Source organism: Juglans microcarpa x Juglans regia, chromosome 1S (genome assembly GCF_004785595.1).
Source record: "Juglans microcarpa x Juglans regia isolate MS1-56 chromosome 1S, Jm3101_v1.0, whole genome shotgun sequence".
Classification (NCBI taxonomy): domain Eukaryota; kingdom Viridiplantae; phylum Streptophyta; class Magnoliopsida; order Fagales; family Juglandaceae; genus Juglans; species Juglans microcarpa x Juglans regia.
Genome location: NC_054595.1, coordinates 16,582,396 through 16,594,194, shown reverse-complemented (window position 1 = coordinate 16,594,194; position 11,799 = coordinate 16,582,396). Strand labels below are relative to the sequence as shown.

The 11,799-nt window shown below is 37.4% G+C and overlaps 1 protein-coding gene across 1 annotated transcript; it reads left to right on the top strand.

Moving 5' to 3' along the window:
• The first annotated feature begins 3,109 nt into the window (after positions 1-3,109).
• On the top strand, positions 3,110-11,224 carry LOC121247359 (probable sugar phosphate/phosphate translocator At3g17430). The gene is made up of 10 exons (XM_041145722.1): positions 3,110-3,689; positions 3,778-3,885; positions 4,523-4,554; positions 4,682-4,713; positions 9,193-9,291; positions 9,384-9,645; positions 10,130-10,395; positions 10,507-10,601; positions 10,830-10,977; positions 11,118-11,224. Exons 1-10 carry the CDS (start codon positions 3,606-3,608, stop codon positions 11,192-11,194), a joined length of 1,203 nt encoding a protein of 400 aa, XP_041001656.1. The 5' UTR covers positions 3,110-3,605; the 3' UTR covers positions 11,195-11,224.
• The last annotated feature ends 575 nt before the right edge of the window (positions 11,225-11,799 follow it).

Genomic DNA, 11,799 nt, shown 5'->3' with positions numbered 1-11,799 from the left:
GTGTTGCGATCCGATAATGGTGGTGAATACGTTAATCATCGTTTTCGGGAATATTTTCATCTACATGGAATTCTTCATGAAACCTCGTGTCCCCAAACAACCCAACAAAATGGGGTTGCCGAAAGAAAGAACAGGCATGTTCTTGAGACTACTCGTGCCTTATTATTAGGTGCTCATGTACCTAATTCTCATTGGACAAATGTTGTAGCCACTGCAGTCCATCTCCTCAACCGTATGCCTTCTAAAGTATTGAAGTTCCAGACTCCACTTCAGACTCTTTCCACCTATAACTCCTTACCTTCTGTTTTGAAGCTTCCTCCTCGCGTGTTTGGCTGTGTGGCATATGTTCACCTCCACAAAAACCAACGGACCAAGTTCGACCCTGTGCTCTTAAGTGTGTTTTTCTGGGTTACGGACTTCACCAAAAAGGCTACCGCTGCTATGACCCTAACACCAAACGGACCCATGTTACTATGGACGTTACCTTTGTGGAGTCAGACATGTTTTATTCACCCAATTCTATGCTTCAGGGGGAGACACAAACTGAAGCAAACAATTGGTTGATATTGGAATGACCAAATTCCATTGAAGTTAATTCCAATGATGTTAATGAGGAAATGGCTTCTGAGGAAGACACGACACACACAGGAGCGGACAATGGACCTGAGATAGAGATAGAGACGTCCTCCATTGAAGTTAATTCCAATGATGTTAATGAGGAAATGGCTTATGAGGAAGACACGCCACACGCAGGAGTGGACAATGGACCCGAGATAGAGACAGAGACGTCCTCCCCCTTACACGTACATGTCCCATCTCCTGAGAATACTCTTGAGGTAAACACTTCTTCTCCTCTAAATACAAATGACAACAATGTTCATGCTGGTTATATCTTACCTTTCAGGCATAACCGTGGCAAGCCACCAAACAGATATTCTCCCGATATTGAAGCACGGAGCTTAAAGTATCCAATTGCAAATTTTGTGTCCACAAAGCATCTATCGGAACCACTCAAGAAGTTTGTACATGAAGTCTCTATTGAAAAAATTCCCAGGGATGTTCAGGAAGCTCTAACTAATCTGCAGTGGACTAAAGCAATAGAAGAAGAAATGAAGGCTTTATTCAATAACAACACGTAGAGTTTGGTTCCACTACCTATAGGAAAAAGAACCGTGGGTTGCAAATGAGTGTTCTCTACCAAGCACCAAATAGATGGATCCATTGAACGGTATAAAACGATATTGGTGGCAAAGGGATACACACAAACATATGGTGTAGATTATGGGGAGACATTCTCGCCAGTAGCCAAGCTCAATACCGTTAGAGTTCTGTTGTCACTTGCTGCCAACCTAGACTGGCCCCTACATCAGTTTGACGTAAAGAATGCATTCCTCCACGGTGATCTTGAAGAGGAGGTCTACATGGATATCCCACCAGGCTACATAGCCTCCACTAATGTAGTTTGTAAGTTGCAATGTGCACTATATGGCTTGAAACAATCTCCCAGAGCTTGGTTTGGGAGATTTAGCTTGGTAATGAAAAATTATGGTTTTCAACAAAGCAACTGAGATCACACCCTATTTCTAAAGCACCAGAAGGGCAAAGTAACGGCTCTAATTGTTTACGTTGATGATGTGATAATCATAGGAAATGACACAGAGGAGATAACTCTACTTCAAAAACAGCTTGCAACTGAATTTGAAATGAAGAACTTGGGGGGACTAAAATACTTTATGGGAATAGAAGTGGCAAGATCGAAACAAGGCATTTTTCTCTCCCCACAAAAATATATACTCGATTTGCTATCAGAAGTTGGACTTTTGGAGTGTAAGCCTGCTGACACCCCAATAGTGCAAAATCACAGACTTAGTATTTATACTGACCAAGTACTCATGGATAAAGGGAGATATCAATGATTGGTTGGTAAGTTAATTTACCTCTCTCACACTCGCCCTGACATTGCCTATGCCGTAAGTGTTGTAAGTCAGTTTATGCATTGCCCGAGTGAGGATCACATGGCTGCCGTGACTAGAATACTGAGATATCTGAAATCATCTCCTGGGAAAGGACTGATGTTCTCAAAGAATGATCACTTGAGAGTTGATGGCTACACTGACGCTGATTAGGCAGGGAATCTCTTGGATAGAAAGTCAATGTCAGGTTATTTCATGTTTGTGGGAGGCAACTTGGTCACATGGAGAAGCAAGAAACAGAAGGTTGTGGCACTATCAAGCGCAGAAGCTGAGTTCCATGGTATGGCTAAGGCATTATGCGAACTCCTCTAGCTGAGAAGATTGTTGACAGAGATAGGCTTCCCTCCTACAACCGAGATGAATTTGTTTTGCGACAACAAGACAGCTATTAATATCTCGCATAATCTAGTTCAACATGACCGCACAAAGCATGTGGAAGTGGATCGGCATTTTATCAAGCAAAATCTCGGAGCCAAGATAATCAAATTTTCATTTGTGAAGTCAGAGGATCAATTAGCAGATATACTCACAAAGGCAATATCAAGCAAGGATTTTTACAACTCACTTGTCAAGTTGTGCATTCAAGACCTGTATGTACCAACTTGAGGGGGAGTGTTGGCGTGAGCTGTAAATTAGAATCAATCTGTGAAGTATTTTAGGATAGAATTAAAATAGAATTCTTTCCTTTCTAAGCTACCCGAGACTAAAGCCATAAAATCTGGGTAGTGATACTAGTTTGTATTGCATATATAGTTTGTATACAATAGAGAAGTAATATACTGGAAATACAAGAATTCTTTTTGACAATATATTAGGTGGTCCATGAGGTGTAGAAGATGGTGTAAAAAACCCAATATACTTTGTTCGGTAGCTAAGAAATTAGCCCCATTGATAAGGATTGGAAAGCTTCACCACCATGTCAGCAAACACAGCAAACCCTTACCCACTCGTTCTCAACACCCTTCATCTCTTCAACAGGAACACTTGCTTCACTTTCCTTTAAAATCCTTTCAAAGTATTTAAGTATGTGGGGTCTTTATATACTTTGAAGATCATAGAGTTGGTCTTTGTCCTATGTTATTTAACACTAGATGAGTGGTTTAACAGGATCAAATTTCTACTTAAAAAATCTATTTTCAAGTCGATACGTGGAATACATCTAATAAAATGCTTACATGACATAATTGAAGTTGAATCAAATCTTAACATTTAAGCGATATAATCGTTTTGCTCTACCACACTGGCTTCATAACAGAATAACTCTAATACTAATAAGATTTCTCCTAACAAACTTTGAAGTATAACATATTAGAGTAGAGATATATTGATGCGGAGATACATGTGAACGTGCGATGTTACGACGCACGTCAGGAAAACATGCTTATTCAACTACGTGCATACAGGACGAGGTTGGAAACGAACAGAGATGCATGTTGTCTTCTCTGGTTAGTGGAGGTATAAGAAAGCTTTAATGGTGAAGGAAAAAGGCTCACACCCACTCGCTTAGAAGTAGGAAGAAGTCATTAGTAGTTTCATCTTTTCAGGTCTTGTTTGTGGTGAAGATGCTATAGCCTATAACAGAGAGTGTAGTCAGGATTTGATGGTCATATCTTTGTGAAAGGAAGAGAGAGAATGATTAAGAAAACGCTTGCTTTCTCGTATCTCTACCTACTAATATACATATTGCTTTCTGTCAGAGTCATATTGTACAACAAGGTACATACGTACTGATTTCTGTTCCTATAATCTGGGTGGGTACCTTCCTTTTATATTTGTCTTGATGTTGTGGATTTCTTCCGTGCAGTGGGTTCTGTCTACGAAATACTTCAACTTTCCGTTTCCTATAACGCTGACCATGATTCACATGGGCTTTTCCGGAGCCGTTGCATTTTTTCTTGTTTGGGTTTTCAAGGTATATGGATTTCTTATGCTTGACTATGACTACGAAACTAGTGCTAAGAGTATTTTCATGGTCACTCATCTTTTTCGCTTATAGTGGTGATCATAGGTATCTATCTCTGTACGATTTGTTTGGCTTTTAGTAAGCAGACGTTATTACTGTGGCATTTTAAAGTCCTGAAATTTTATTGAATATCATCCTCAATTGTATTTTTTTTTCTGTTTTATGTTCTGTTATTCATGTTACTTCAATCTGGTTCATACTTTGTGCTTTATTCATATGCATAGATTTTATTTGTGATAAATTGGGCAAAGATATCCATTTTGTGCTTTGTGTTGTTGTTGTACTCTGCTACCCGTGTTGCGAATACATGATTTCGTTACTTCTTATTGCTTTCTGTGTTTTTCTTTTAAGAGAAATGCTGGGGCTCTCGTTGGATGGGTTTTTCTTTTTTCTCTCTATTTTTTTTAATGATTAAGGAAATGTTTTTTAATGATGTTGTGGATTTTTTTTTAAATATTTAGAAGTGTTAAAAAATGCATGAGAAAAAAAAGATGAAATGCATTGTCGAGAGCCTAGCAGTGGCTATAGGAACCACCCTTCTTTTAAATACCAACTAATGTAGTTCGATTATTCTTTGAATGTGTAGGTTGTTTCTCCTGTGAAAATGACAATTGAAATGTAAGTGACATAGTTTTTCAATTTCTTCTAACCCCGTCCTTTCCTCCTGTTGTTATGCTCTCCACTTCTTCATTTGTTCTCTCCTTCATAAAAATCCTTTTTCTTTTCTCTTTTTAATGGTGAGCAGATATGCAACATGTGTCATTAAGCCTTTGCTAAGCACTAAAATCTAACTGAACCAGACCTTTTGTTTGAGTCCCTTTCCAGATTTTCCTTATGTTCTTCTACTTTCTTTTTTCTATGCAAGACTTGTCTCCATTTTCCCTTGAATTATGTTATTTGTAATTTGTGATCTTCTATTACTATAAACGACTGCCATATTGTTAGAATTTTATGTAAATATACACAGAGGAAAAGGTATCTCAAGGATAATTTGTGTAGTTGTTTCACGAGTGAATCCAGTGTTCAAACCTCCGTTCAATCCAAATTTGCCTTCACCCGGTATGTGAGTGTGCTATGTAGATAAATCTAGAGTCACACTCAAGATGCCTATAGTCCAAGAGTTTTTCACAAAACAATATAGAGACATCCCTAAAACACTCAAACGTGTCTCTGTCAAGAATGGAAGATTTTAAAATCAATCCTCATATGGTAACTGTCAGTTGATTTTAAAGGCCAGCCTCCATAACTCCAGGCATAACGCCTGGAGTAATGCTAGGCATTATGCCTGGCATCTTGGGCATGCCCCAAGCATATATCTCTCAACGTGTTCTCTATCTCTTTCATACAAACAAAAAGATGTGCAACCACCGAGTACACCTAAAAAAATTGTGTGGGAGTACTATACCAAATCTCTCCCAGAGAAGACCGGCATAGCAACATCCCTAAAGTGTCTTGTATGCCCTTGACTCATTCGATCACATCTGATTAAGCATATTTGATACCTCTTGAGTTTCAAAAACTCAAAACTATGCTTAATTCCTTCTAAGTTATCGTGATGTGTTCACGGAATTTGTCACTACCAAATTGTAGCGCCAAAATTTGACATCAATAAACACAATTGAGAATGCATTATCGAATAGTCTTCTTTTCGCCCTCAAGTCACTCAATTTTAGTCTAATCGCTTTCCCAACAATACCTCTTTAAACCGTATCAAACATAATCATAGACAGCATGCTAGAGTAGCAAACATCAGAGCATCTATCTTATGACATTGTCAAAGGTCAATAAGGGCATTTAAAAGTAAAATATAAGACTCACACAGTGAAAAAACAGGGAACCATTCATTCACTTTCATATCTGGTCGCATAAGCATATGTAGTATGAAATACATGCTACGGTAGATCTCTTTTTCTTAAAGAGTGTATGTACATATCAAATATTGTATAGATCTTAGTCTAGACTCAATTTCTGTGTCTAACTTGAGTCTCTTCATTTGCTCTCCTCCAATGTGTCGAAGAGAATCTTTCATCTGACTTACCATAGGCTACACGGGTTGTGAGGTGTCCATGCACGGTAGTTCTCACTAAGGCAACATTTTTTTTTGCGCCATACTTATCCCTCTCTAGACAAGTACTGAGTGACACAATGTCTCATCTTTGCTCGCTACCTCTTTGCAGCAATAAAGGCAATCGCTCTGTAAGTGAGCCAATCTAAGCCTGTTAACATACCTTGTGTGCGTGTACAATTCATGCAATATGATAAAGACAAATTGAAATAAAATATTACACTGCATTAATATCTCCAAAGAAAGTTTACATTACTGTGTCAACGGAATAAAATTATAATCACAGTCTACACAATCCTAAATCCCTAACATGAGCCATAAAAGTGTTTTTCGCTCTAGGCTTTGTCAGGGGATCAATAACTATGTGACTTATAGATTGATGTTTCAGGACCACTTCCTTTTGTGCCACCAAGTCTCTAATGTAGTGACATTGAATATCAATGTATTTGGTTTTTCCATTATACTTTGGATCCTTAACATATGCGAGCAGCCATGCTACCGCAAAAAATGGTCACTGGATCAAAATAATCCACGCCGATATCTAGGTGCTGAAGGAACCTCCTCAACCAAATAACCTCCTAAACTGTTGCTGAACATGCTATGTACTCTACCTCCATGGTAGATAAAGCTATACAGGGTTGTTTCTTGCTACTTCATGTAATAGCACCATTGTTCAGCAAGAAAACATACCCAATTGTGGATTTGCGCTCATCTAGATCACTGCCTCAATCAGCATCACTGTAACTATTTAGCTGCAAATCGGAACCCTGATAGCACAACATATAGTTTGTGATTCTCTTAAAATATCTAAAATCATTTTTACTGCTTTCTAATGGGCCAGTCTAGGATTAGATTGTAATCTACTAACCAAGCCAACTGCATAGCATATATCTCGTCGAGTACACATTGTTGTGTACATCAGACTACGAATAGCGTTAGCATAGGGAACACAAGTCATCATCCCTATCTCTCTTGGAGTCTTAGGACACATTTCTTGGCATAAGGTCTCGCCTTTAGCAATGGAGTTGTCAATGGGTTTACAATTACTCATTTGGAAGTGTTCAAGAACATTCTTTATGTAAGTCTATTGAGACAAATACAGAAGTCTCTTTGAACGATCTCTATAGATCTTAACCCCCAAAATATATTATGCCTCACTCATGTCTTTTATCTCAAAATTGAGAGACAACCACTCCTTAATGGCAACAATCATCCTCTTATCATTTCCAAATGTCATCAACGTATAGTGATAACAATACAAAACTCATTTTGGACCGTTTTATATAAACACAGTGGTCTTCTACGATCATCGAAAACTCATGAGCGAATGGCTTTGTGGAATCAGAGATACCACTATCTAGATGATTGCTTTAGACCATATATAGATCGTTTAAACTTGCACACTTTGCGCTCTTGACCTTTGACCACAAAACCTATAGGTTGATCCATATAGATCTCTTCATCTAGTACTCCATTGAGAAAAGCCGTCTTAACGTCTATGTGATAGAGATCCAAATCCAAATGTGCTACAATGGCTAGAATCGAGCGAATTAAAGCAAACCTTACTACTGGAGAAACGATTTCCTCATAGTCTACACCATCTTGTTGGATATATCCTTTCGCCACGAGATGAGATTTATACCTTTCTATTAACCCGTCCGCTCTATGTTTGACCTTTTTGTTCCTAATAGCTTTCCACCTTGGTAGTAGGTCTACCAGATTCCAGACCTGATTAATCTTTATAGAATCAATCTCATCATTTAGTGCTATCATCCACTCATCTTTAGTAGAAGATGAGAGATCCTCTTGAGTGGTTCTAGGCTCATCATCATCTTGCAGCTCCACCATGAAAATTTTCCCTTCAATTCCAAATCGACGATGGGGAACATTTTCACGTAAGCTCTTACGTGGTTGAAGCTGTTATGGATAACCAACAAGTGGTATTTTGTTACTTGGAGCCAAATCACTCCCATTGTTCCTAGGAGCTTGAAAAGTTCCATCATTCTCAACTAAGATACTTGGAGTGGGTTCCTCTTGATCCACAAGTTCTTGAAGTTCCAAACTCCCATCAACCTCACCTCTAATTGGAAATTCATCCTCGATGAAATTCACATTTTGTGATTCAATTTCAAATATCGTTCCATCAGTTTGTTCACCGATTAATATATATCCCGTAGAGTGAACAAGGTATCTTATAAATATATACTTCTTCCCTCTAGAACCCAACTTTCCATATTTATGAAAAGAATCGTGAATGAAGCCCGCTGAACCCCATGGCCACAAGTTATTCAAGTTGGGTTTCTCGCCGGCCCGTGCATCCCCCAATATGATATTGGTAGATTTGCTTGTGTCATCATCGATCTAACCATCTTAAGCAGTGCATGATTTCTCCTTTCCGCCATGCCATTTTGTTGTGGCGTATATGGCATCATCAACTGCCTTTTAATTCCTTTTTCATCACAGAACCTTTTAAACTGCTCAGGCAAATATTCACGTCCACGGTCAGTTCTTAGAGCCTCTATACTCTTGTCTAATTGATTCTCAACCAAACTCATGCATTGCGTAAAGCAATCCAATACTTCAGACTTATGGAAGATCAAATAACATGACCATTTCATGACAAGTCGTCTATGAATGTGTTGAAAAATATATCCCTGTGTCTCACCCTCACATTCATTCGGCATTTTAAATTTTAAATATATAACTAAACCACACCTTTTGTTTTGAGTTTCTTTCCAGATTTTCCTTATGTTCTTCTACTTTCTTTTTTCTATACAGGGTTTTGCTCCATTTCCCCTTGAATTATGTTATTTGTAATTTGTGATCTTTTATTACTATAAATGTGTGCCATATGTTCCCACCAAAGATTAATTCTGGATCTACTCTGCATGCATGTGTTTTGTTGCACAATATCAAGGTGAAATCCTTGAACTTTTTTTATTAGATGTGATGATTTCATTGGTTTTTGAAAGACAATGAAGTTTTTCTTTATTGATTCTTGGATAGACAGTGAAATTTACTTTAAATATGCGCGTGCTTATTTACTTTAAATATGCGCGCACTTGCATGCGTGCATGTGTGGTAATGTTTCAGAAGCTAACTTTGTTGATAGAAGGGCCACCACTGCCTTATCTAGTTTGGACTGTTATCAGCGGTGAGGTCTTTTGAAACAATCTTGATGTTGGTGGATTGACGTCTGTTGACAAGTTTTGTTTGCTTCTCATGTAGGTTTGGTAACACTGTTTTCTTGCACATTTCTGTGGCCTTCATTCAGATGCTCAAAGCATTAAGTATGTTTGGAGTACCTCCATATTTTGTTACTATCATGATAAATTTCTTTAACAACTAGATCACCATTTGTTTCTTAATTTTGATGTTTCAGTGCCCATGGCAACATTCATCATGGCTATTATGTGTGGCATTGACAAACCAAAGTGTGACGTGTTCTTTAGTATGTTGCTGGTCAGTGTTGGAGTTGTCATTGCCTCATATGGGGGGATTCATTTTAATGTACTCGGTATAGTTTACCAGGTTACAGGCATCTTTGCAGAAGCTTTTAGGCTGGTCTTAACTCAAGTCCTTCTAAACAAGAAGGGCTCGACTCTAAACCCCATCACCAGCTTATATTACATAGCTCCATGCAGGTACTTTGTTTTGAAGCTTCTGGGTTTATTTCCTCTTGAAAACATATGCTTAGGATTGCCTTATTTGGTTACACAGATGACATGAGATGAGATGGAAGTTAAATAAAATATTATTAGAATATAATTTTTTAATATAATTTTTGTTTTGGAATATGAATTGTTTATTATATTTTGTGTGACAATTTGAAAAAGTTGTGATGATTAAATGAGATGAGATGATTTGTATAACCAAACGAAGTTATATGGCAGTTGATATCAACCTTTTTAGTTTCTTGTTTATGGTTTATAAATACTGCAATTTATATTGCAGAAAATATATAAATTTTGGAGGATGAACAATTCTGTCAAGTCTTTTGTAGCTATTAAGTTTTGTTCTTCTTCATAAATCTATATACACAATGATTTTTAAGCACTTACATTGGTGGGTACCTAACAGTAAATGCTATGGTATGAGCTTCTCACTTGTTGACACTTTCACATGCAGTTTTGTGTTTTTGTTTGTGGCATGGTATTTACTGGAGAAGACTCAGATGCAAGTTTCTCAGAACCAGTTTAACTTCTGGATCTTTTTCTCCAATGCTCTCTGTGCTTTGGCCCTGAATTTCTCCATTTTCTTAGTAATTGGTAGAACAGGAGCAGTTACCATCCGGGTTGCTGGCGTTCTTAAAGACTGGATGTTGATAGCCCTTTCAGCTGTCATATTTCCAGAGTCCACAATTACAGGGTTGAATATAATTGGTTATGGGGTTGGAAAGTCTGCATCCTTTTTGAAGTGCAAGCTTTCAGTCACACACACATTTCCTACCTTATCTAGACCTCAAGACTTTCACTTTACATTAAAATTCCTTTTGACCCCTACAGCACTATGTGGCGTTTTCATGTACAATTACATAAAGGTTAAGGATGTTCGAGCATCTCAACAATCTGCTGAAAGTATGCCTGGAAGGATCACTAAGGTCAATCTCATATATTATCCTTTATATATTAAAAAATTCTATTTATAAGTCAGTGTGGACAACACACCTGATAAATTACTTACTAGATGATGTGCTCTACACACTGGTGCATATCCTCAACCTTAAACTTTGCTAATGCGTTTACTTGAATGTGTTTGGTGCACTCTATAATCTGTCTACTTCAAATGAGAGCTGTGCTTTCAATGTTGGGTAATACAATGCATACAGGATTGGAAGTTGGAGAAGAAGTCATCTTACATATTCGTACCTATAGCTGGAGGGAATGGTGGTGACTCTTATTTGGATTTTGATGAAGAAACGCCTCTACTTTCAACATCGAGGTTATCTCACATTGGACGTTCTTCGCAGCTCATGCATGATTCATGACAGCGTAAAGGCAGGCCAACAGCAATAATAATCTAAAGGAGAAACCAAGTCATAGGAGGAAGCCAGCTCAGGAGCACCCTAACTCTCCTCCTCCATTCATTATTTCCAGGCCATATATTATTGTTATACATTTCCGGGGTTCAAAGCCGATTCATTTGTATTTTAATTCTATTTATAGCTTGTATTTACTTCTATTTGTAGCATAATGACATGATCAAAGTCTTAAATTTGAAAAATGCCATTCATTTATCTTTTAACATTTATTTTTTCATCATCTCCGAGCATTAACGTGTCATCAAATGATTTAAGTAAATAAATAAACTATAATAATTAATTTTTTAATCATTTGAAGTGGTCACCATTCACCAATGATGAAAGAATGATGATTAAGGCCCTGGATAAAGAAATTATTTATTCTCATCTCATCATTACAAATTTCTTAAATTCTCACAAAATAAAATAAGCAATTCAACTTTTTCAAATCTCAAAACAATAATAATATTAAAAAATAATATTCTAACAATATTTTTTTTAATTTTCATTTAAAACTATCTCATTTCGTCTCTGAATCCAAACCCGCCCTAAAAAAGATAATGATGAATAATACCTTTCCTTTTGATTTGGACATGCCTCTTTTTTTTTTTTTTCTACGGGATATATCTCAGTAAATCTTGTTTTCCCCCTGGAACCGAAGAATTTGAAAAGCCCTTTCCAGAATTTACTCGTATACTCGTGGGGATTCCTCAAAAAGTGGAGAGCAAACTAATTTAGCACAACATGCCTACCCAAAAGGCATGTTGTCATTGAAAGG

Bases quoted from the DNA above. Each gene is read 5' to 3' on its own strand.
- LOC121247359 (XM_041145722.1), top strand. From the start codon at position 3,606: ATGATTAAGAAAACGCTTGCTTTCTCGTATCTCTACCTACTAATATAC. The intron at 4,714-9,192 runs GCACTAAAATCT...TGTTGGTGGATT, and splicing joins TGTCATTAAGCCTTTGCTAA to GACGTCTGTTGACAAGTTTT. The intron at 9,292-9,383 runs GTATGTTTGGAG...TTGATGTTTCAG, and splicing joins TCAGATGCTCAAAGCATTAA to TGCCCATGGCAACATTCATC.